The sequence below is a fragment of the Schistocerca piceifrons genome, chromosome 3 (genome assembly GCF_021461385.2).
Source record: "Schistocerca piceifrons isolate TAMUIC-IGC-003096 chromosome 3, iqSchPice1.1, whole genome shotgun sequence".
Classification (NCBI taxonomy): domain Eukaryota; kingdom Metazoa; phylum Arthropoda; class Insecta; order Orthoptera; family Acrididae; genus Schistocerca; species Schistocerca piceifrons.
In genome coordinates this window covers 570,783,139-570,809,346 of record NC_060140.1, presented here as the reverse complement: position 1 = coordinate 570,809,346, position 26,208 = coordinate 570,783,139, and the positions used below count along the sequence as shown (strand labels likewise).

Sequence of the window (26,208 nt, the reverse complement as noted above, 5' to 3'; positions counted from 1 at the left end):
GATGGCCCCCAATGGATAACCTTCCTGGATAACTGCCATCCTAAAAACGGAGACAGCAGTACTATAGTTCTGTTTCCCCATTTCTTGCCTCAGTTTTTTTTGGACTCGCTTATCCAGAGAGGATGGAGTCTTTGATTCTGCCCTTGTCCGCTTACTACCTGTCTTTGATGTTGTGGGGGTCTGTGTGTCCTCTTCAACCTGAGACAGTTTCTTCCTGGTGGTCTTAGGTTCTAGTCCCTTTAATTCCTTCCACTTTTCTTTAGGAAGCCATTCTTTCCCTTCCTTTTTCCTCTGTTCCCTGAGTAACTTCCTCCTCTGGGCTCCAGACAAGCCTTTGATCTTAATCTGGTCTAGCTTCTCTGTTACAGTTCCCACTTCTGGCTCAGGTCTAGACCCTGATTCAGTAGTGGGAATGCCTTCCATCGGTTCTGTCCCAAAGGTTTGGTTATCTGAGGTCTCAATTTGCCCCTCAGTTTGTTTTTCTTTATTTTCTATAATTGTGCCATATTGGTCCCATGAGATTTGGGGATCTAGAAGGTCCACACCTCGAATACCCCACACGGTGTAAGGCTAATTACTCAGGGAGGTCACCCGGTATCCCTGAGGCTCCGTTTGCGACACATCTTCCCTTGTGCCATGCACCCCGTGGTACTGATCACATCACACCTTGGATTGGGTCAGGGAATAGTGTAGGACTAAGAGTGGATAGGGAAGATGGGACGTTGTGGGACACTCTGTCTGATACATCGGCTGAGGCCTTTTGGACAGTAGGTCCTCTACCTTTGGCATAACCCTCAGCCTCCCGTGGATACGCAAGCCTCTCCACCTGCACGGACAGTGCTTCATCAAGGTGGTGTTCCCTGGAGAGAAATAGTTATATTACTAACCTCATATGCAAGAGGCTGAGGGTTCATATTTCCTTGGGTGCTTTGAAATTTTTTATTTTTAAATCTTTGCCAAAATAACTTCTACCATTATTTCTATTCAGTTATTTGTTTTAAATGTATTTTATAAAATTTATATTCCTATGTTGCATCATTTTAATTGTCATTTTGTCTTTATCAGTTGCTCTCATTTTTAATTTCCATCATTCGTTTTTCAGTTGGAATCATTGTGCATGTGTAGTTAATTATTGAATTATTTTTATTTATCTGTCATTATACCTAAACATTTGAAAATGCTGATCTGTCAGTTAAAAAAACTATTTATATATGCAGCGGTGTCAAAAATGTAATTTCCGTTACAAGATGTACATTTTCTTGGCTCTTTAAAACTTAAATTCTTATTGCTTAATGGACAAAACAGTGAAGATGAAGATTAAAACCAAAGAAGTGATTATAAGTAAAGCAAAATGAGGAATAGAAAATAATGAATACAATAAAATGGATGAAAATATAGGATGATGAAACGGAAGAAGGTAAATCGATATTAATACATGGCAATAATTAAAATCACATGCACAAAGATTGCAAGTGGAAAAGGAATGATAGGCGTTAAAAAGACAGCAATTGAAAAACTTAATACAGTGATTAAAATGATTTGACAGAGGAATAGAAACTTTTAAAAAATTACATAGTCAATTGAATAAAAATAATAATCAAAGTTGCTTCAATAAAGCTTAAAAACATAAAATCTTAGAGCATCTGCCAGCATTCGAATCCACAACCTCTTGTATATAGTAATATAACAATTTTATGAGAAGGAAAATTGCTACTCACCATATTGCGGAGATGCTGAGTCGCACATAGACACAACAAAAAGACTCTCACAATTAAAGCTTTTGGCCATTAAGGCCTAAGCAAACGCAACTCACACACGTGACTGTAGTCTCGGGCAACTGAAATTCTGGTGGTTTCAATTGCAGTTGTGTGTGTGTGTGTGTGTGTGTGTGTGTGTGTGTGTGTGTAGTGTTGACAGTGGGCCTAATGACTGAAAGCTTTAATTGTGGGAGTCTTTTTGTTATGCGTATGTGCAACTCGGAATCTCCGCTATATGGTGAGAAGCAGCTTTTCTTCTCATACTATTGTTACATTCCATCCTGGTTTTTCCATTGTTTGCACTATAACAATTACTATACGCAAGCCCTTTATAAAATGTAATATATTTAAAGCTCTAGAGCATCTCGCAAAATTCCACAATTTTTTTTTCAATTACCTACAGATGAGGGCCCAGCAGGGTGAATGGTTACAGGGCATATAGTACCTGGGGGGCTTAACCTAAATCGCCGTATAGATGGTTTCAAAAAGATCAGTGTCACTGCTGGCAAATCTCTCCTTGTAAGTTTGATTAATTTTCTGTGATAACATACATTACATGTACAAGCAACATTCTTATGCGAAGTGTTTATATTCCATTGGTACACATCTACACATATTTAGCTTATGTGATATATTGAATCACTGAGTTGCATTTTTGGGAACTACAGATAGATCAGTAGTGTAATTGGAAAACCCAAGCCGTCTACACATACATCCAACAGGGGCTCAACCTGGTTTATTAACAAGCGGTATATATCGGGTGTTTCAGAGTTACACTGACGAACTTCAAGGGGCTACAGATTTTGTTTTGAGAAACAATAAGGTTAAATACCCATATTCGGAAACGTCGTCCAACAACTCTACAGAGCCATGGTGATGTTACAGACTTCCAGGGATGATAGATAAGGATAAATGTATCAAGGATCCCAGGTTCAGAAACAAACAAGTCCAAAGTTATACTGAAAATCATCCCGATATCTCTGATAGTGGAACATATGTATTGGTACTGTTGTTACTTAGATTGTAGGATAAGCAATTTTCAAAGCTGGTAGTATGGGCAAAAAAAGATAAAAAGTCCAGTAAACATGTGCTCTAAAATGTGTACCTGAGGAGGTATGGGCAGTTATTCATCTTCACTATTGTGAAACACATCTTGTCTATTGAAAAGATGCCCATAGCTATTGAAGTATGCATATTGGAAGCCAATTTGTTCTGCTTTTGGTCCATACTACCACCACTGGAAGTTGCCTACCCTACAGTCTACCCTACAATCCAACCCACAAAGATACCAGTACATGCATACTGTTGTCAGATGTATCAGAACAATTTTTGCTAATAACTTTGTTCGTTTGTTTCCGGACCAGTGTCCCTTACCTGAAATGATATATTTATCCTTTCCATCATCCTTGAATGTTTGTATCATCACAGAATCACGCTGTACATACATACGTACGTACGTATACGGGTGCCGGTGTGTGTAACTTTGACACTATAGCGATGTTTGATGACACACACACACACACACACACACACACACACACACACTGGAGCTTGTGCGCCCTCTCTAGGGCACCCTCATGGAATGAAGAGCCTAAATGACAACATGCACCAGTGGTATGTACAGCACATTTGACTGAATGTAGTGAGGGTGGCCTAGAAGCCACTTCACTTGGCTGTGTTGTGAGGTGACCCTGTAAGTTGCTAGAAAAACAAAGAGCGTTAGGTACTGCATCTGACATTTTTTCCCGTGCAGGTGGCAGTGACGACATAATCTTCTTTGTCGAAGTTCATTGACCAAGAGGTTGAACCCCAAATTTGTCGAGGGTGATTGTGTGAAAGAACTTTTGCACAGGTTACATTCTAGTCCTTTTACTGCCAATCTCTGGATTCAGAGCTTGTGGTTGCACAGATGGTACACTGAAGTTGCACCTGTAGCAAAACTATCACCAAGGTATGCAGCACAATTTGGAATAACTTGTAATAATTGCCCCATAAAATTCTGGAGTGTCAGCAACTGAGGATATTTCAAAAGGTAACTGATTATAAAAGTGGAGGCCATATGACATATTGAGCAATAGGTAAGCTTTTGATGTTGCATCCAAGAGAATTTGAACAACTGCCTGTGTGGAGTCAGTTTTACAGAATAAGGTGCTGTGACATAATTTTGCAAAGAATTCATCCAGGGTGGGGTAGGAGATAAGCTTCCACTTCAACTTTTGCATTTATTGTTACTTTAAAATCACCACAAAGACTTAAGATGCTGTTACACTCACTAATACTGCTACTGCCTAAAGTTCCGTTTGCATGCATCAGTGACACACGAACTACCGGGGCCTCATCCATATTTATTTGATGAAGTGAAAATTGTTACAGAACACATCCCAAACAATGGAAGCTATTTTTATGTATGAATTCCTTTCAGAGTCCACTTTGCAGAGTATTAAGAGATCTGCTATTAACAGCCAGAGTTTGAAATAAAAACACCATAGACCAAACCTGTATATTGATTGGCGCAAACTTCACTGACCTAATTACAATTACTGGGCCAGCCTGTGTGCAGGACTCTGGCCTAATCTTTTTAGAGGACACTCCTGATAAGAAGTGCCATCTAGGTATTGGTGCCACAGCAGTCGACAGTAATGTTGTGTTGGGTACTTGGTTACATAGTGAACTCAGGTGGCACCACTGCGCATGACTACAGCTTTAGATGATATAAATCTTGAGAAATCAAATCCTTATGTATATTTCAGTCCCTGTTGAATTGTTTAATCATTTTTGTGGAAACTTGACATACAGGAATAACAGTAGCAGAATATAGAATTTTGCTGAAAGAATGTGAACTGGCGTTAGTCGCAGAATATTTTGCAGAGACTTGTTCAAAAACTTTGTATTTTGACAGCTGTTTCACAATACATATAATTGTTAATGTCTTTTGCAATTACTAATACTTCGTTTTCATCAAAAACTAGTACAAAACCTGAATACAACCCTTCAGACCAAAGCAAACCTATAAAGACTTAAAGAGCGTAGTGTGTATACCAAAAGGAGTTAGATAGATGGGTACATACACATTCATCCACCTGCCACAGCATACTTTGTGTTTTGTGGATGGTTTAGTGGACTGAATGAAGCATTTCCTGTCATGCAACTCTTACACCATTGATGGGAATCCTTATAGAAACTCTTGAAATTAATGTAAGTTATAATTAATATTAGTGCTATAATGTTACACTGCCAGATAAAAATTGTGTAGCACCCAGAAAGGGAGGAGAAGCAAAATGAAGTACATGGGTTGAGAAGTAAGCGTCAAGTAGGTGGATTTAAGGGTGGAAAAGACAGAATTCGGAAATTGCTGAGGTAGCAGAAACTGTTGCACACTCGATTCAAAAATGTACTTGCAAATGAAGATGGGCGAAAGTTAGAAGAAATTCATGCGTCTACAAAAAGATCGATGCACGAAGCATACAACTACTATCACCTGCATACTTTAGCGCAAGATCTTGCCAAGAACTCTCAGTTAAAAAAAAAAAAAAAGAAGAAGAAGAATGCATAAATTATGGCAGGGTGTATATGCTCTGGGGACAACTGGGCAATCCGGGAGAAACCCGAGAATTTTTTCATCCGGGAGAAAACTGGGAAAAACACGGAATTTTTTGTTGTTTCAGTTTTCAGTTAAATTTTCGTAGTTTTGACTGGTAAGAGCTGGTACTCAAACAAAGAATTTTACTTTAGCCCACTACTGCAATATAATGCTGCAACAATAAAACATAAACGAGGAAAAAAAATAAAACCTAAGTTGCAAAGGAAATGCGCCATTTACAGCAACAAAACACAGTGCAAACACAAGTGTTTGCCAATAGCAAAATGTGTCAAAGACTTTAGGACTAAGACTATGCAATATTTCATAACAACAAACTGCTTCCAACGGGCGCAACGTCACAACGGTTTCATTAGTTCGTTACAGTAGCTGCCAGTGGGCTTATGCATATGCGCATAAGCAGTTGAGTTGCGTATGAGCAGTACCTTCTCCTGCTTTTGTCTACTTGAAGTGCTGCTGCTAGCTGTATCCAAAGTAACTAGACACGAACTGTATCAGCAGTAGCAACAACCAGCCAGATGCTACCCGGAAACATTTTTCTAGTGTGCCCAAGCTGCCAGAATAGCACATGCGCACAGCAGTCTGAGTTGTAGTGGGATGAGTGGTTGTCTCCACGTGAACTGTGCTTATGTTTTGTGATTTTACTGTTTCCTCTTGGTTTACAGCTCTCAAGTCAAATGAAAACAAAATTGATTTCTGTGGTTGGGAGCTATAAAGTGAATTAAAATACATTCACATAATCATGGATGGCTAAAATATGGTATTAGTTTCAGCTTTCTGATTTTATTTTATTTCCAGGTTTTTGTCAATCTGGCATTAATTGCCTTGCAGAACACTGAAGTTATTTTTTTCGATTTGATAGAAAAAATTAGCTTTAATTAATATTTTCCACAGAGACAGTCAATTTATTTGAAACACTATTGGTTAGTGTCAAATGTTTGCAGAATCTGTGCCATAATAAAGAACTAGAATGAGATAATACACTACTGGTACTCAAAGAAAATTTGCATCCCAAAAACCACACAGAAAAGTTTAATATTAGCTTTGGGCCTATGTCTTTGTGAATCTGGACGTAAATCTGTGCTCTTTGAAGTCGAATTATGCATTTTATTATGGTTTATGAAATTTCGATGCCCTTGGAGTATCCTCTGATGCCCTGTTTCATTTTTGACGTAATATAAATTCTCTTAATGCTATATATGTACGAACATACGGGCTACCTACATCGTCATAGCTGCGCAAGCGCAGTAATGTCGTTTCCTGGCGCGCTCCGACAACTGCTGAAACAAATTCTAACAGGTTGCGGAAAAGTATTGCAATTGGTCGTTTGGAAAGCATTACGTTCAAAGTAATTTTATGCAATATGAGTTATGTTACGTGTGCGAATGTGCTTTGAATTACTTAAATCACAGAGCATTAGCTTTTCATTTAAAGCTTAACACTTTGAGGGCCAGCCACTTAGGTGAATTTAGAGCCCAAAAGACCAGACGTTTACTTGATTACTTAAAATTGTACTAGGACATTTGTGTGATGCATTACAGTGTAACACATGGAAAAAAAAGACAAATATTGCTTTTATTGTATCTACGCTAGGTACATAAATCTATACCATTAACGTTTCCTATTTGTGTGTTCGCTACTTAACAGTGCTGTTGCTATAGGCTGACTACATCACGTGTTCTATGCTCTGAATCACTACTTTTACATGCAACATGTCTTCTGAAAGACGAAAATTGAATTTCAGAAACTGTTTTCATTGTCGTGTTTACATGTTAAAGTCTGAAGCGGATTTGCTAGCCCACTTAACTACGGCGCGTGGGAAACAACAGATGTAGTTTGATTTAGTCAGCACAGTTGCTATGCTATTTCTCTTCAGTTAGATGAAGTATAAAACAGCTTCAGTCTAATATTTATACTTACCTTTCACTGTAAAAAAGCCACTCCATCGATATTAGCTGAAATTTTTAAAAACGAGATGAAACCTGACAGCCCAAGCAAGTTTCAGTACTGGTTGCGTTTACATGGGAGTGAAAATAGATTGCGAAATTGGAAAACCGGCAACCAGAAGCAGATTTCCGGAGTTGATTTTGAAGTGTATACACATCCACTCAGAAGCAGTATTGGGAGATCGGTTTACAAAATCCAGTTTTGGGTTCCTCATGTGAACACGATGAATATCTGCTACGATTGGCTGGTGAGATCACGTGACATAAGCTATGATTGGCTTACAAAAGTGCATTGGGATCTCGATTTCAATGCTTCGAAAACTAATGTTTTGTGTTTGATGGAATTCAGTTATATATGTTCATAATAACGAAAACATGCAGTGCGCATGTTGCTGCAAAACAAATATCTTTTGAAATCGAAGTTTTTTTCTGGGGTTCGTTTCCTAAAGCGGCAGGAGATTCTACGCCGGCGTATAAAACCTTAACCATTCAAAGGATAGATAAGGTTTCTGATTCCAGGGGAAAGTATTCCATCACTTAACACAGAAAAAGTATATTTTCACCCGGGAGAAAGTGTATTTTTTAAGCGGGAAATCTGGGAAAAATCGGGGAATATTTTTCCTTGTCCACATATACACCCTGTGATGACAGGCAAAAGTTGTAGAAATTTATGCATCAGTAAAAAGATTGATGCATGAAGCACATGACTACCATCGCCTTCGTATAGTAGCAAAAGATATTGCCAAGAAGCTGAGAAAATTCTGATCCTACATAAAATCACTAAAGGGTTCAAAGTGTTTGTCCAGTCACTTGTTGACCAATTAAAGACAGCAAAAGGAAAGCCTAAGTTTTAAATTACATGTTTAAGAAATCAATTACACAAGAGGCTCATACAAACATATCATTTGACCATCTCACAGACTCCCATATGGAGGACACAGTAATAGGCATGCTTGCCAGATACAGCACCATTTATGTTGTGGTGTTGATGGCAGATTACGTATGGGACAGTAATTCCCTCGTATGACCTACAGTGTGTGGAGGTCAGAAATGAACTCTTTAAATTTGCCAGTTGGTCTCGTGGTGTTGTCTTAGAACTTGCTGCCTACATAGCACACACTGCTTCATTAGAGGCCACCTGATTCCACTGATTTTGCCTAGTCAGTGTTGTTTTGCAATATCATGCACTCAGCTCCCATACTGAGTCATCTAGACTTGACACTCCTGCATGCTTCAGTGGGAGAGAATGAGCTGATGAATAGGAAGTGATCACAGCACCACTGTTCTCAGACTCGTCAGATTTGCAGAACTACAGTGGCAAGGAAGTAACATGGTATAGCATTAAGGCTACAATGGTTCCTTGATTTCTAGTGTATACTACCCTCAACATTAGACTTTTACTCACTCCCTTTTTTTATCTCTGGATGACATAGAATTTTGCAGTGAGAGCATTCCTCATTCTTGAATGGCATGTGTAGATGCGAAGGGGTTAAGATGTTCTTGGTGCACAGTACAGCTATCTTCCCTTGTGAGCAGGAACCTCGATGACAAGTGTACCTGTTCTCAGGTTCCGGTGTAGTGCAGCAGTGGGCTACTGTCACATCCAAATGCCCCACAAATCTGGATATTCCTTGAGTTGACTAGCCTACCACATGGAGACCGAGAATGAGGCCACTATCAAGCTCTGTCAGGAGCTGATAACAGTGCCTCTCATTAGAAGGTGGTACAGTGATTTCTCAACATCTGACACTGTTCAGGCCCCTCATATGCCTAGCCAGGTCAAGTAACAACACTTATGCATTCTGTGGATGCAATTTTTTGTGATGACATTCTTGAATAAATGCTTCAGAGAGTTCTTTCCATGTCGATTTGTCAGACTAAAGATTTTGATTACTTCCTCTACCATCGTTGTCAACCGACATTTCATTAGGCCTTTCAGTACTTAAGTTGGACGAATTATGTCGTGGTGGCATCACAGAGTTGTGGAACTTCTATGTGCTACCAGAGAGTACATCAATATTTGTGAGTCAAGAACATTGACACTGATTTTTGATTTCATTATATGGTGGATGATTTGCTTATCTCACTCTTGCCTTTCAGCATCAAGTGGCTGTTTCCATTCACCACTAATGGTGTAGCTGCTGTCCTGGTTAAAGTAGTTGTTACACATTCTAATTTGAACATGCATGGAATAATATTTCCATTTCGACAAACATAATTCTAGTTCTGTCTACGAGACTGTGTTCAGTAATAGCAGATTTGCTAAAATCATGATATTTAATGTTGGTGCTGTGTGCAGCATACTGAAATTCATATTGTCTAACCAGTGTAGCTGCTACCACATTCACAAGATTTTTACGAATTCCAGGAACAGCGAGTCCAAGGCTATCTTGTACTGGGTGGTCATAAAATGGATTGAATACTTCAGCCAGGACAGCATCTACACTCTTAATGGTGCATGGAAACAGGCGCTTGATACTGAAAAGCAACAGAGAAATAAGTGAGTCATCCACCATCTAACAAAATCTGCGTTGCCACCATTGTTCTTCACTCACAGACATCGAGGTAATCTCTGGTAGCATATGGAAGTTTCATGATATGCTAGGCCACCAAGACCAAAATTCGCAAAGAAGACATTGCATTACAACATATCGTTAATCGCTAAAGGCTAGCAAAATAACCAACAAAGTTACTTACCTCACTGTGAACAACATATTGGAAACTCTCAAGTGTTTGTGGACATAAACAAATCTGAATCAATCCATATGAAATTATGGTCAGTTCCAATGTGGTTTCTTCATACAAAAGTCCCTAAGGAAGATACAACAAAGTTGTTAGCATATCATGTCAACAATCACGTCACTTTTTGTATAGCGGTAAATTTGTCTCCAGCGGTGGTTAATTTTTTAATGGAGCACTTCAAGGACCATGTGTTGAATTCGGCTCCTCTTCATACATCTTGCTACGCTTGTTCATGATCTGGACACACGTAATCGAAGCTCCCTGCCTGCTCGTTGACCATATGAATAGTCTGCACCCTAATATCAAGTTAATTGCTGAGATGGAGAGAGGAGGAAAATTATCATGTATAGATGTACTATGTAAACAAAAATCAAATGGGCAACTAGGGCACTCTGTTTCTGGAAACCATCACATACTGACCCGTATCTCAGTTCACAAAGCTTTCATTGTCCAGCCCATAAGAAAGTAGTTTTAAATATGCTAATATAGATAGAGCTAAAACAGTCAGTGGCAAGGAACATCTGGATTCCAAGAGCAGATATCTAAGAATTGTTACCGAAAGAATGACTATAGCGATCAAGACATTATTTTAGCCATCTTTAAGAAACAAAATGGAGAGCTATTCAATTATCAGAGATATATGTCAGCAACATTCCTCCCTGTCTTCAGAGCTACAACAAGTAAAATAGGCACATTCCTGGACAGACACGGTATTCAATCTGTTTTCCTACTATTCAAGAAAATTGGAGAGATGCTGCATGCAATAAAAGGCAGCTTTGACCTCGGTGTTCCTGGAAATTGTAAAGTACCTTGTTAATGTTGCATCAGTTACACTGATTAAACATTGCAAACAATTTTAGTGTGTTGCACAGATCAACAGCACATTAAATAATGGTAAAAATTGGTAACATTCAACTATGTTTCTGTTTTACACACATCTTAATGCCTTTCAAGAGACAAAGTAAAACTTACCTCATGGAGTTAAAACACTAGAAAGTACCAACAGTATTGTGACATTCTTAAAATGGAATAGAATAAAAATCTATTGGGCTGTGGGTTCTCACCTTAAAATCATTGACTACTGTTTTGTAGCCATCACCTCTCGCATTGCACACCACACCACAGCAGACCAGGCTACATCCTGCTGATCTGCTGTGGGCGCCAAGTGTGTCAAGTTGGTGCTTCTACAGAGGTCTAGGGGTTTGTTGTGAACTGACATGTTTGCATTATTAGCCAGTAATCAATAGTTGCACCACAATACCACAGACGTATCAGCTCATAAACACCCCTGGACCTCTACTGACTATCTCCGTGCCCACACAGGTCAACAGGATGCAGCCTTGTGCAGTCTGAAGTAGGACAGCTACTGACAGAAGTCAACAATTGGAATGTAAGGTGAGGACCCACAATCCAATTTGTTTTTATTGTATTTTATTTGATGAATTTCACATTTATATTGTTAGACATTTTAGTGTGATAACCTCATGAGCTAATGAAGTGTGACATGAATATTTTTATGAAATGATATGTCCCACTTCCAGGCTTCCGTGACAGTGAACACATCTATAAGACGGGATGCCGAATGAGCTTCTCCACCTGTTGTATGGGGCCCCTTGTTACTTGGCAATATGGTTTGAAACTGTTCAGAAGACAAGAAGAAAAAGAAAAAAAGGTCATGGCTAAAATGGACACTTTGACAAATGATGTTTGAACTCGCTTGTGTAGAAACTACTTGTCTTGTTATCAGTTTTTATAAAGATCTGACAACATGCATTGTACACAAGATTGAATATTGGAGACAATGTTTTGTAAAAGAAAGTGTCAATATAGAAAATTTGTGGTTTGGTTGTTTATATCATTCAAGTAGCTTGTAAGGCCTTTCAGCACCCATCCACACACATGCAGACAAAGTCCTGTGAAGACTGCTGCAACATGGTTGGGTGGAATTGACTAGCAGAACCACCTTAGCAATCATTAAGAATTGCAACCGAGAGAAATTTACTAAATTAATCTGCTGAGATCAAAGATAGAATTACAGATTGCACACAGGAAGTGTAACATAGATACCATACCAGAATCCGTTGGCGTTGCATTTTATTGTAGTGGCCGAAGTGATGGACTCAGGTTACTAGTGCTAGAGAAAGAGAGAATAAGATGATTTTCTACAAATTTCATCAAAATAATGTGTGACAATAGGTCATTGCCAAGGGTGAAAATAGGTCAGTGTAAGGACAACTGGTATCAACAACAAACAATAGAGAAAATAAACATATGTGGTGTAATTTAATAACCTGAACTACAAGAAGAAAAGTTACTTCAAATACTATCTAAAAGATAAATTTAATAAAGTTAAGTAAAGAGATAAGTTAAAGATTGTACTGTGTTGTCCATAGCAACCCATATGTGGAAAGAGAAGAATATTTCATAGTTTGACTGAGAAGATTTCTTTTCAGGACAGGGGCTACAACTGACGTACAGTCCACAATGCCACTACAGTAGCCAACAGTTGACAAGAGGGCAGCTCACCTCCACACACCATCTGTGTGCAGTTCAACAGCATGCCACATTGGCTAAGCATATGCCGATAGCCAGTATCGCAATGCAACAAGATGTTTATATTTGTAAGAAGTGAATGGTTTGCAAAGAAGCAGGAAGAGACTAAAGGTGTATCTATTCCCCTGACACTGAAGGAGGCTATCGTATATCGTTTCGGCGACACCTAAACATCATTAAGAATGCAATGTGCCTAAAGTTGAGTAGTCGTCGAACTGGAGAAAGGCCTATGATTTATTTTAAAGTTGTAGGTTGAATTTTTATGATTTTATTTAATGTTATTACTTACTTACTTGAGGCTCTTTATCCTTATTACCTATTTATTTAATGGTTGGTTAAAGATAAATAAGAGGTTTTGAATTAAACACCAAACAAAGTGAGTTCTCAGGAATCAGCTGTTAGATTAAGCAGTTTAAAGACAATTGCTGGAGAAGGAGATCCTGATTCAGAAAAGTATTATCAAAAGTTGTTCTTCGATACCAAACAGAAAGAAATATAGGTAGAAATTTAAATTTAGAGAAGCTTGGGCACTTAAGTGTATAGTGACCAGGAAGAGTAGAAAGGTAAAGGAGCAACATCTTCATAGGGGAAAAGGGTAGGATGCTTTGCATATTGGTGAGTGTTTGTGATCCAGTGCCCCCGATATGATGAGTGTGTTGGAGAGTAAAGGATACATGGATCCTGGAAGTGATGGCCAACACCTTGGAAGGAATGACCTGAATTGTATTAGGGGAGGTCGATTTGTAAAGGGTCACTAACATCTTAAATTGAAAGACAGTTAAGAAGTATATGCCCATATAAGTGTGTGTAGAAGCAAGTGATTGTCCCTATTCACAAAGTGTTCTCCAAACAGGTGCTGTGTAAAGTTACTTACCCCCTAATTTCGAAAGAGGGCAGCTGTATTTCTTGGCATGCGTGTCTTCATAGATGTCTGGGATTTGCAATTCGCTGTTCTGGTTTGAATTTATGTATCAGCATGTAGCTCCTTGGACGCATAAAATAAGGAATGTAACTAGCCTATGCCTAAGCATTTGTAGAGTAGTGAAGTGGCAGTGGCTACGTCTGTTGCATAAAAGAAACACAGTATACAATCCCTAAATAATACGTGACTCAGCAAAAGGAAGCTTGCGAAGTATCTCATATGTAAATCCTCTAGTTCACACAGTGATGTTGTGTAGAATGTAAATATTGTCTAAAGTGAAGTGGAAGTAATCCAGAAACCCTGTATGAGAGTAAAGGTTATGGGGATACGTTTCATAAGGGATTATGATACCTCCTGTGGAACTGTACAGGTGGTTGGCTAAACAAATGGTGGATGTAAAGTTGCAGATATGTTATGGGTGTGATGACTTCGAAAGATAGTCTCTTCGCATAGTGAAGTACTATGCACATAAGCAGACCTAAAGGTAAAGTAGAAGGTGATTTTAATTCTTGAAAGGAAAGTTTATGTATGTGGCATGCCTAGAGAGAAGTGTTAACTGATATTGTTGATATTGTGACTTATATGCAACTATGCAATCAAAGACAGTCTGCCTATTAAGTACAGAAAGGGTGTTCTGTAAACCAGACTCCGAGTAATAAAGGCAGAAGGGAAGGTTGTGAAGATTGGGATTGAAAGAAAAGATCTGGGCTCTCGTCTGATTTCTTAATTATGTAATATAAGTTTGGTGGGTCCAAAGGGACATTAACTGTAAACAATGTTATGATGATTAAAATCACCATATTCCAAACTGTTGTAATTAGGTGATGAAGATAGTTTACATTACATCATTTGTCTGCTGGAAGGGATATGATAAAGTGTGACATGATTTTTTTATTAAACAACATGTCCCACTTCCAAGATGACGAAAGATATTTGTGCCATTCAGTCATAAGTGTCAGGACATCCCACTGTGGGAAATATTTGTATAGTCTAGAGGTAACAAATTAGGAGTTACAGTGCCCTCGGTCCCAGGTTCGAACCCCATCACTACTTAAATTTTGAATGAAAATCATCAAGCAATAGGGGCTGAAGACTTCTGGTATAAGAAGTCACCCTCATTCTGCTAACGGCCTTGTCAAAGTGGGTGGATGAGCGGACAGATGTTCAGGGCACTATGTGCCCCAGGGATGAGAAACTGCTCCTAAAGGTGGAAGAATCAGCTATGATCAACAGTGTGAGGATGGAGAAGGCAATGGAAAAGTGTCAGGATGATCTCTCCATTGACAAAAGATTATGGACTAGGCCCCCATTCAGATATCCAGGAGAGGACTGTCAAGGAGGAGGTGGCTATGAGAAAAAGAGTGAATAACCAATGAAAGGATAACATTCTACAAGTTTGAACTTGGAAGGGAGCTAGAAAATTTGAAAAGGGAAATGCTAAAGCTCAGTCCAGACATAGTGGGATTCAGTGAAATGAAATGGACTGAAGACAAGGATTTCTGGTCAGATGAGTAAAGGGTAATATCAAAAGCAGCAGAAAATGGTTCAACAGGAGTAGGATGTGTTATGAATAGGAAGGAAGGGCAGAGTATGAGTTACTGTGAACAGTTCAGTGATAGGGTAGTTCATATCAGAATCAACAGAAAACCAGCACTGACAGTGATACTTCAGATACACAAGCCGATGATGCAGATAGAAGATGAAGAGGTAGAGAAAGTGTATGAGGATATTGGAGGGGTAACTCAGAATGTAAAGGAAGAGGAAAATCTAATACTCACAGGGAACTAGAATGCGGTTGTAAGGGAAGGAGTAGAAGAAACGGTTGCTGGAGAATATGAGCTTGGTACTAGGAATCACAGAGGAGAAAGAATAATTGAATTCTGCAACAGATTTCAGCTAGTAATAGGTATTAATGTATTCAATATTCACAAGAGGTGGTGGTATACTTGGAAAAGGCCGGGAGGTACGGGAAGATTCCAGTTAGATTACATCAAGATCAGGCACAGATGCCAAAATCGGATGTTGGATTGTAAGGCATACCCAGGAGAAGATATAGACTAGTATCACAATTTAATAATTATGAAGAGTATGGTGAAGTTTAAGAGACTAGACAGGAAGAATGAATGCACAAACAAGTGGGACACGGAACTACTAAGGAATGAGACTGTAGATGAGGAATAGCTCAGTAGGCAGTTCAGTTGGAGAGGAATGAACATTTCTAAAAAAGGGCAATCACAGAAGTTGGAAAGAAAATCGTAAGTGAAAAGAAGTCAACTGCAAAGAAACCATGGGTAACGGAAGAAATACTTCAGTTAATCGAAAGACAAAATGGCTGCATGAAAAATGTGGAGAAATCAAAAAAGTAATGATTCTCAGGAGGACTTACTCACATGTAGAAAAGTAAAATAAACTTCAGTGACATTAAAGGCAAAGGTGGTAACAATAAGAATGCGATGTGAATTCCTCTGTTAAAAGCCGAGGAGAGAGCAGATAGATGGAAAGAGTACATTTAAGGCGTATATGAGGGATCTAAGAAGAAACAGGAGTCGTTATGGAACAGCTAGGCGATCCAATATTAGAATCAGAATTTAAAAGAGCTTTGGAAGACTTAAAATTGAATAAGGCAGTAGGGACAGATAACATTCCATCGGCATTTCTAAAATCACTGCGGGGAGTGGCAACAAAATCACCATTCACATTGGTGTGTAGAATGTAGTGTGTGGTGATTATCACCTGAGTTTCAGAAAAAAATAATCCACACAATTCCGAAGATTGCAAGAGCCTACAAGTGTGAGAATTATGGCACAGTCAGTATAACAGCTCATGCATCCAATTTGCTGACAAGAATGGTATAAAGCAGAAGGGAAAAGAAAATTGAGGGTGTGTTACGTGATAAGCAGTTGGCTTTAGGAAATATAAAGGCACTAGGGAGGCAAGTCTGACAATGTGGGTGATAATGGAAGCAAGATTTAAGAAAAATAAAGACATGTTCCTAAGATTTGTCGATCTAGTAAAGGTGTTGGACAGTGTCAAATGGTTCAAAATGTTAGATATTCTGAGAAAAACTGGGGTCTGCTATTGGGAAAGACATGTAATATCACTAGTTAACGAATTTAAACTTTTTTCTGCATCTGGTTTGTAAGTGGGTCGATTTTTCTAATTCCAGGGTGCTGAATACACTGGTAAAATCAGTTTTTCTTAATGACGTCACATTTCGTAGATACGCAGCGTTATAAAAAATGGTAATAGCAAAAATTGACACAATTAAATCAAACAAAAATACACATTCAGAACATTGGAAATCAATACTATTTTGTATGTATATATGGGCATGATGCTAATAAAAGGTCCTAATTAGTTCAGAAGATATTTTCACCTTTAATTGTCTTTGGTTTTTGAAAAAATGTGACGATAGAGCTGCTTTTTTGTTTGCCATTTCATCACTCTCCCCAACAATACCCCAGCAGTAGTGACCCATCTTTGGGTTCCAGTGGCCTTGGTAATGGTGTTCCATGGTAAGAATGTCTTGGTGAAAACATTCACCATGCTCATTGCTTACGGCTCCAAAATTTTCCATGAAGAAATCAAGCTGAGAATGTAAAAAGTGAATTCTAAGCGACATTGTACACCCCATGTTCTTATAGTTGTACAATAAAGCATTCATAATGGTAACATAATTTTTGTCTTTTCTGCTACCGAAAAGGCCTTTCACAATTCCTTTAAAAGAAGATGAAGCAGCTAATTGGAAATCTGTGAGTTTGATATCGAAGATTGGATCTTTCAGCAATTTTCATATTTGTGGTCCAACAAATGTACCCTCTTTCAGCTTTGCCTCACTTAATTTGGGAAACTTTTCTTTTAAGTGATTGAAGGCGTCACCTTCTTTATCCAGAGCTTTTACAAAGTTTTTGATAAGGCCCAACTTGATATGAAGGGGAGACAAAATAATTTTATCGGGCTCAACCAATAGGGTATTGTTCAAATTTACGTTTCCAGGAACATATGACTTCCTTATAGGCCTTTCGTTGACTATAGTGGTTCTTGGTGTCACGACTGACCCAAAGGCACAAAAAGCAGCAGCATTTCGTGAATCCAGCCTGTAAACCTGTAAGGAGTGCAACAACTTTTAAATCACAGCAAAGCTGCCTTTCGTGATCCTTATATTTGATTGCCTCTAGCAGCAATGCCATGGTTTCATAAGTTTCTTTCATGTGAACTGTGCAAGCCAAAGGTACCGATGGAAATGCATTGCTATTATGCAGTAGTATTGCATTATCTTGTACACCTAGCTGCATCATCAAGCCATTGACATCTGTGCATACACATATTGAATTCTGCATATCGAAACACTGAGTGAGGGAAGATCTTCTTGATCTGATAGGAAATTTTTGTCCCTGGAGCTAGAAGGTTCCGTTGTTGCAGTCTCGTCCCCAAGAGCTCAGCTTGCTGTTTCGAAAGTTTTAGTTTGCGAACCAAATCGTTCAGCTCCTTTTGATTAAAGAGCTGAGGTGAAGTGTCATGATATTGAGGACAGTACTCTTCTATATGTTCAATATTTTCTGATACACTTGACTTGGTGTCTGGTTCCGTGGCTTTCAAGTTTCAGGCAGGAATAGGTAACCCCTCATCGTGGGGCACAGGCAAATGCACAGAAGATACATTTCTAGTTTTGCTTGAATGTCCCAAAATACTTGTAAGACAGGAGTAACAGTCTGAATAATGGTCATTAGGCTCACACCACACCATCGGAACAGCAAATGACATGATTCATTGTTTTCCTTTCAACCAGGAAGGTTCAAGAGTGGAATTCAAATTCAAGATGAAAGGAATGAATGATGAGATGAAAATTCACTGATGTCATTGGTATCAGTGAAAGTGAAGAAGAGGATATACAAGGTGTGCTGAATGGAATGAACAGTCTAATGAGTACAGAATATGGAGTGAGAGTAAATGGAAGAATGATGAAAGTAATTAGAAGTAGCAGAAATGAGAACATTGAGGAACTTAATGTCAGGATTGGTAAGTCCAAAGTAAATGAAGTTAAGGAATTGTGCTACCTAGGCAGCAAAGTAACTCGTGACGGTCGGGAGGACATAAAAAGCAGACTAGTATAGGCAAAGAAGGCCTTTATGACCAAGAGAAATATACTAGGATCAATCATAGGTCTTAATTTGAGGAAGAAATATCTGAGAATGTACATTTGGAGCACAGTATTGTATAGTAGTGGGACATGGACTGTATGAAACCAGAACAGAAGAGAAGCAAAGTGTTTGAGATGTGATGCTACAGAAGAAAGTTGAAAATTGGGTTAACTGATAAGGTAAGGGATGAGGAGATTTCCCTGCAGAATTGACAAGAAAAGAAATATGTGGAAAAACTGACAAAAAGAAGGGGCAGGATGATATGACATGCACTAGAGGAAACTGCACTGTGTAAAAACTGTAGGCAAAGACGGAGATTGGAATGCATACATCAAATAATTGAGGACATAGATTGCAAGTGCTACTCTGAGATGAAAAGGTTGGATAAGAAGAGAAATTAGTGCGGTGTTGGCCGCTTGTTATTTGGCGTCGTTGTTTGAAGGTCTTTAGATGATGAGGAGAAAAAGGAAAAAAGGTCATGGCTGCAATGGACAAAGTGACAGATGACTGTCGAACTGGCTTGTGTAGAGGTTACTTCTTGCCTTAAAAAGATCTGTCAGCCCCCATTGTAACAACATTGTATATTGAGAGAGAATGTTTTGTGAGAGAAAGTGTCAATATAGAAGTTTTAAAGTTCAGTCATTCATGTCATTCAAGAAGCTTGGAAGACAATTAGTGTGGTCTTTCAGCACCCATCCACACTTTAGAAGATGAAGTCCTGTGAAGACTGCTGCAGCATGCTTAAGTCTAACTGACTAGCAGGGCCACCTCAGCAACCATCAAGAATGGTGACTGAGTGAAAATTAGTAAATAAAGCTGCTGACGTCAAACATAGCAGTGTTACAGATCACAAACAGGAAATGTAACATTGATAATATACCGAAAACAACCTACATTCCATTTCACTAAGTTTTGCAACCTGTTGATTAGACCATTGTCTCTCAAAATGCTTTGTTGAGCTGTGTGTATGACAAATACATTGCATACTACAAGTGTTACATATGTAACAAATGTTTTCTCATATCCTAAAACATGGTAATATGAAAACCACATTAAATATTGCATTTTCAACAAATCTGCTGTTGCTGAATGCAGCCTCATGAACAATTGTGGGTGAAGAAATGGATTTATTATTGGGTGAAGAAATGGATATATTATCTCATGCATCTACCTACTGGGATTGTGCCATCAGAGAAGCCATTGAAATCAAAATGTGTAATAACACCTGAAACCAGGACAGTGGCTACTCCTTTTAATGGAGCATGGAAATGGCACTTCAGGCTGAAAGGCAACAAAGAAATAAATGAGCTTAATGAAATCAGCAACATACCAGTGTTCTTCACTCACAGCCATAGACATGATTTCTGGTAGCATATGGAAGTTATATGACTCTGTGATGTCTCCATGACATTTTTTAGTGAACGTGACTGCAAAATGGTGTACTGAAAAAAATCTCCTGATAGTTACAGCAGAGGAAGTCATTACATGCTTGAACTGACACATCTCAAGCAGCAAGAACTCCATGAAACATTTATTCATTATTGCACTTCGTTGGCTGTTCCATCTGTCACAGGGAACTGCAACTCTAAATCATTTACATACCCTCTGATGATGTGTATGTGTACAGAGGTACATTGACATCAGACTGTGTCTTTGGGTATTTCAGTTCCCCCACCCCCACCCCCCAAGGCAGTTTATAAACTTTCATAAAGTTAGTCATTTTATTGTAGTGCGCTTCAGTAAAATGTACATGTGTGATGTCTTTACATATCCCTGAGATCATTCTCCACAGGATCGATGGAATACAGTTTCTGATCACTTTAAATTTCTTCACTCTTTATGAATTCATATAAGTCACAGGCACCAGTACCCTAAGCGGTTTTTATGTGCATTTTGTTAACTCAAATTCTTGTGAGAAGCAATCTTGAATTACCAGTGAATACCAATCTGCTGTTTGCCAGGGTTCCTTCCACCTGCCCCATTTCATATTAATCCAGAAAGTATGCTAAGCTACATAACCATTGTCATTCATATTTATACCAAATGATATACTGAAACTGAATATAGCCTTTCATCTTCTTATGACCATCACTTAGGGTTTGTTTGGAGAGAGAGAGAGAGAGAGAGAGAGAGAGAGAGAGAGAGAGAGAGAGATGAGTTGCTACCATAATTGCTAAACTTCCTCAGATAGGCCTGAAAGTCATCTGTGCTTTCAGGAGATAGGATATTGCATGCACCCCAGCGATAAGCCATTGACCAGAACATTGAGTACTTAAATGTAACCAGAAGAAACAGTTAAGTCAGTCGTGTGGTATTGAATATTGCACAGTTGTAAATCTTATTTATTAACTGACTGTATGATTTTTTTAAGATCAAAAAGCATAAAACCCACTTGAGGAACCTAAAGTGTAATTGGAATGCAACAATTAAAAAGAACTTAATTGTCTGAAAAACTCATCTGTTCTTGAAGACTATATCATTTGTTTCATGAGAAGTTCTGTCCATCAATTTTTTTAAGAACATCAGCATGAGATTACAGAAGTGATTCAATTGTGTCGTACATGACTCGTTATGAAACTATGTTGAGATGTTTGGTACATGACTCTTTATGAAACTATGTTGAGATGTTTGCTCAGTAGTTAGTTATAATTTTTTTTTTTTTTTTTTTTTTTTTTTTTTTTTTTTTTTTTTTTTGTCACAAAAAAATTTGTGGTATGCACTGCAGATTTGCACAAAAAGAATTAAATGAAATAAAGCTAGTGAAGGGTGAGTACATGTGGAGAGTAAATACATTGTCTGAAGTTGTTAGTGCTATAAACACAGGCACAGAGTGCTTCATTGTCAAGTATTCTGATGCATGTCCATATGCAATGCTGCTGAAATGTTTGCTACTTGGATTATAAAATAATGAAAACAAAAGTGCACTGCATTGTGCAACTAACTGTGTTTTCTAATGTCTTTATTAATAATGAATATTTATGTACAGAAGATTCTTTGCATGTGTTACATTAAATTCCATATTTTGTGAATAAAAAGTTTCATCCTCTTTGGCAATAGTGAAACTGTGTATCTATACTGGTATAGTGTGCACATTTTAACATGGCAGTTTTAGGTCGTGGCTGTTTCGAACTATGCCTGCATAAGTCTGGGCCTACACTGCCTTGTTTATGATACTGTCAGTGTCAGAAAATAGTTTACATGGTTGACATTACCGAATAATTCATGTACACCACTTTGTTTTGTTTCATGTATTGCTCACTGTTCTGTTTTATTTTGAAACAAGTGAAGAGACTAATTCTGGCCCATCACCTGGTTAAGAATATGACCTCCATAACACCAGAAAGGATCAGTTATCCCTTTGACAGTATGTCAGTTCTGCCTCTGTAGAAGCACAATCTCGGGCGCAGACCATGAATCTTGCAAGGAGGAGGCAGGCCTTGTCCCTAGCACATTTTCCCCTCCCCTCAGTGATCTGAACTCTCAGTTATTTACATTTGTAGCTTATTGCCATGTTGCATTGTCCACACTGTGTGTGCGCGCGCCTTCTCTTGTCATTGGGTGATGTCATCAACATGCAACATGTATAGTGGCCAAAATGTGTTGCAATTCGTACTTACTTAGACAGCCTATTTTATGATGGAAAGCTGATCGGCCAACTTTTAGTGTTTTCAAATTTAATTTTGTGCTTTATTGTCAAACTTCATTCAGTGTTGATGTGAATTCCTTGTCGTGTGTAATTTGTGCAAAGTTCATTTCCTATGTTGTAAAGGCTACTTTGAGGTCAGATTAGCCTTTTGGTGTGTAGTAGTAGTAGTAGTAGTATGGTATTCTGCCTTATGGCAGGTCTTGTCATGGCTTGAGCCTCTTCCACTTTTGACTGTCCATAGCCAGTCTTTTCATTTCTGAATATTTGCCTCCTTTGATATTGTCCAGCATTTGATATCTTCGTTTTCCTCATCTCCTTTTTCCCTCCACCATTCCTTCTATTCCTTCCTTCAATAAACAGTCCCTCCTCAAACAATGTCCAGTCCAGGTCCGTTTTCTCTTTCTGATGACTTTCAGCATATTTCTTTCTTCTCCAACTCTTCTTAATACGTCTTCATTCCTTACTCAGTCTTCCCATTTCACTTTTTCCATACTTCTACATATCCACGTCTCTAGTGCCTCCAGTCTTCTTTCATATTCCTTCCTCAATGTCCAGGTCTCCGCACCATATAGCGCAACATTCCAGATGTAACATTTGGCAAGTCTTTTCCTCAGAGCTTTGTTTAGTGGTCCACAAAGTAATTTGTTTCCTCTTGAATCCTTCTTTTGCCATTGCAATTCTTTTCCTAATTTCTGTTGAGCAATACATATCATCCATTATTACACTTCCCAGGTAATTGAAGTTATTCACTTGCTCCATTTCCTCTCCCCCTATTTTCATACAGAATTTTCTCCGCTTTCCTCCAATTACTACGCTTTTTGTTTTCTTCTCGTTAATCTTCATTCCATATTCTTCTAATTTTGTGTTTAGATCATCTAACATTTGTTCCATCTCTGTTGCACTCTCTGCCATCACAACCATGTCGTCTGCAAATCTTATACACTCCACTCTCCGACCCCCTAGACAAACTCCTCCTCCCCTGCGGGTCCGGGGGTTAGAATAGGCCCGAGGTATTCCTGCCTGTCGTACGAGGCGACCAAAAGGAGTTTCTCACATTTCGGCCTTTATGTGATGGTCCCCTGTAGGGTTTGACCTCCATTCTTCAAAATTTTCCAGAAGAGTGAGCCAGTTGGGGAAGGGCACCTTACGGGATGCATCGTGTCCGTCGTCCATTGAGACCTTTAGCCCACTTTCTCGTCGTCACATTGCAGTCCTGTCCATTCTCCCACTCTTACGTGAGGACACCTTCCTGGGTACATTTTCCACCATGCATTATGCAGTGTCAATTTATGTGTCCACGATGACCATGGACTTCTTTGCACCTGATATCCAGCACGGTAGCCAGTCCGTTGTAGTGGGGCCACCATGTACCCTGTTGGTTGTAGCCCCCTGACCACACAGGGCTTGCTCTACTGATGCCTGCGCCATTAACTTCCTACGTATGCTAAGGGGTAGATGTCCATCCCCCTGGGGCATCAGGTCTCCCGGCAATGGTCATCCTGCCAGGTGGCCTTGGCTGCGGGTGGGTGGCGCCCTCGGGGAGGGCCCCTGGCCGGAGTGGGTGGCATCAGGGCGGATGACAAGTGATGAAGCTTAGTCCATCATCTCTTGCTGGTGGTGAAACACTAACAGTCTCTAAGCGATCACAAGCTCAATTCAACGCACAAAAGTACAACCCCAAATCATTCCCCTCCCTGGCCACACCATGGGAGGAACGTCAGGCTAAGGATGGCAGCGGACCTTATTCACCCCGGTACCTTGTATGTTCGAGAGCTGATGGGGAATCTTTCATGATGATGAAGCCTCGGTTTTTTGTTGAGCATTTAAGTGGACAAGTTTGGGGAGGTGGAGGGCTTGTCCAATATGAGATCTGGGTCAATCTTGATCAAAACAGCATTCTCTGCCCAGTCACGGGAGTTTCTTGCTTGTGACACGCTGGGGGATGTGACCATCACGTCCCATAAGAGCTTAAATATGGCCCAGGGTATCATATTTCACAGAGATATTCTTTTGCAGTCCGGCAATGAGCTGCACGCCAATTTAGAGCAGCGAGGTGTACATTTCGTCCGGCATGTCCACCGGGATCCGAAGGATAATCAGGTTGCCACTGGCGCCTTCATCTTGGCCTTTGAAGGTGATACATTGCCTGTGAAAATCAAGGTGATGGTCTACCTGTGTGATGTAAAGCCCTATATCCCTCCCCTGATGCAGTGCTTTAAGTGCTGGAAGTTCATCCATATGTCTTCTCGCTGTACTTCCAGCGTCACATGCCGAGATTGCGGACACCCATCGCATCCCAATACTCCATGTGCCCCGCCTCCCATCTGTGTCAGCTGTGGAGAGCACCATTTGCCTTGCTCGCCTGAATGCAGGATTCTTCAGAAAGAAAGGAAAATCATGGAGTACAAGACCCTGGACCGACTGACCTACACAGAGGCTAAGAGAAAATTTAAATGCCTGCATCCTGTGCATATGACATCGTCTTACGCCGCTGCTACAACAGTTCTGGCACCATCAGCTCCGCCAACCCAGGTTACCTCTGAGCTGGGAGACTGCGTCTGCCCCCTTGATGGTGGGGGGCATTTCCCTCCCTGTTGCTCCTGCACCACCTAATTCGGGAGCAACACCACCACCCCCCCCTTTCCCCACCCCCACCCCCAACCATTGGGGACGTCCATCCCCACTTCTAAGCCAGAGAAGCATAAGTCTTCTTCAGCTTCTCTCGCTATGGAGGGGTCCCTTGGGTCACTCCCTTCCCAGGTTTCTTCTAGTTGGAAAGACGGCACCCGCCAGTGGCTGAAGAGCCCAAAAACAGTTGGTTGTAGGGCTTCACACTCAATCTCAATCCCGGAGACTGAGCCAGTGAAGTCCTCCCAGCCAGGGAAACCCAAGAAGCAGCAAGAGAAATCCAAAAAGAGAACCCCAAGACCAAGGAGATTGAGGTGGCACCCACACCACCGCTACCTACAAGCTCTGCGGCTGAGGATGGGGTAGAAATTTTGGCGTCCGCTGAGGACCTAGATCCTGCCAGACCCTCAGACACAATGGATATAGACTGCTCAGGCAATAAATCGGTGGCAGCAGGTAACTCCGAGGCGTTAACTGTGTCATTGAAAACTGTGTCATTGAATGTTCCATGCCTTCCCAGGCTCACGATGTTTCCTCTAGTGGAATTGCAGCGATTTTTTCCACCGCCTGGCTGAGCTACGGCAACTGTTAAGCTTTACACTTCCTATCTGCATTGCCCTCCAGGAAACCTGGCTCCCGGCCATGCGGACCCATGCCCTCCGCGACTATAAGGGATATTACAGGAACCGTAGCGACTATAATTGAGGGTCAGGTGGAGTTTGCTTTTATGTCCTAAACTCGGTCTGTAGTGAACATGTGCCCCTTCAAACCCTTCTTGAAGCTGTGGCTGTCAGAATAAGGATGACGTAGGAAATAACTGCCTGCAATGTGTATCTTCTACCAGATGGTGCAGTACCCCTGAATGTATTAGCTGCACTGATTGATCAACTCCCTAAACCTTTCCTACTTATGGAAGATTTTAACACCCATAACCCCTTGTGGGGTGATACCGTGCTTACTGCTCGAGGCAGAGATGTCGAAACTTTACTGTCGCAATGTGACCTCTGCCTCTTAAATATTGGGGCCGCCACATATCTCAGTGTGGCTCATGGTAGTTACTCAGCCATTGATTTACCAATTTGCAGTCCAGGACTTCTCCCTTCTATCCACTGGAGAGCACATGATGGCCTGTGTGGTAGCGACTACTTCCCCATCTTCCTGTCACTGCCCCAGTTTCAGGCACATGAACGCCTGCTCAGATGGACTTTGAACAGAGCGAACTGGGGAACTTTCACCTCTGCCATCATTGTTGACTCTCCCCCACACGGTAACATC

At 40.0% G+C, this 26,208-nt stretch overlaps 1 protein-coding gene across 4 annotated transcripts in view; it reads left to right on the top strand.

The window, feature by feature from the left end:
* LOC124787982 (negative elongation factor A-like) overlaps positions 1-26,208 on the top strand; it is a 147,224-nt gene that overhangs the window by 44,318 nt on the left and 76,698 nt on the right. Inside the window, exon 2 of one of the 4 annotated variants that reach the window (XM_047255006.1) lies at positions 9,670-9,801. The exons of the other annotated variants lie outside the window; for them this stretch is intronic. Within the exon in view, the coding sequence (XP_047110962.1) occupies positions 9,753-9,801 (49 nt within the window). The 5' untranslated portion in view covers positions 9,670-9,752. The remainder of the gene's footprint in view (positions 1-9,669; positions 9,802-26,208) is intronic. 4 annotated transcript variants of the gene reach the window in all.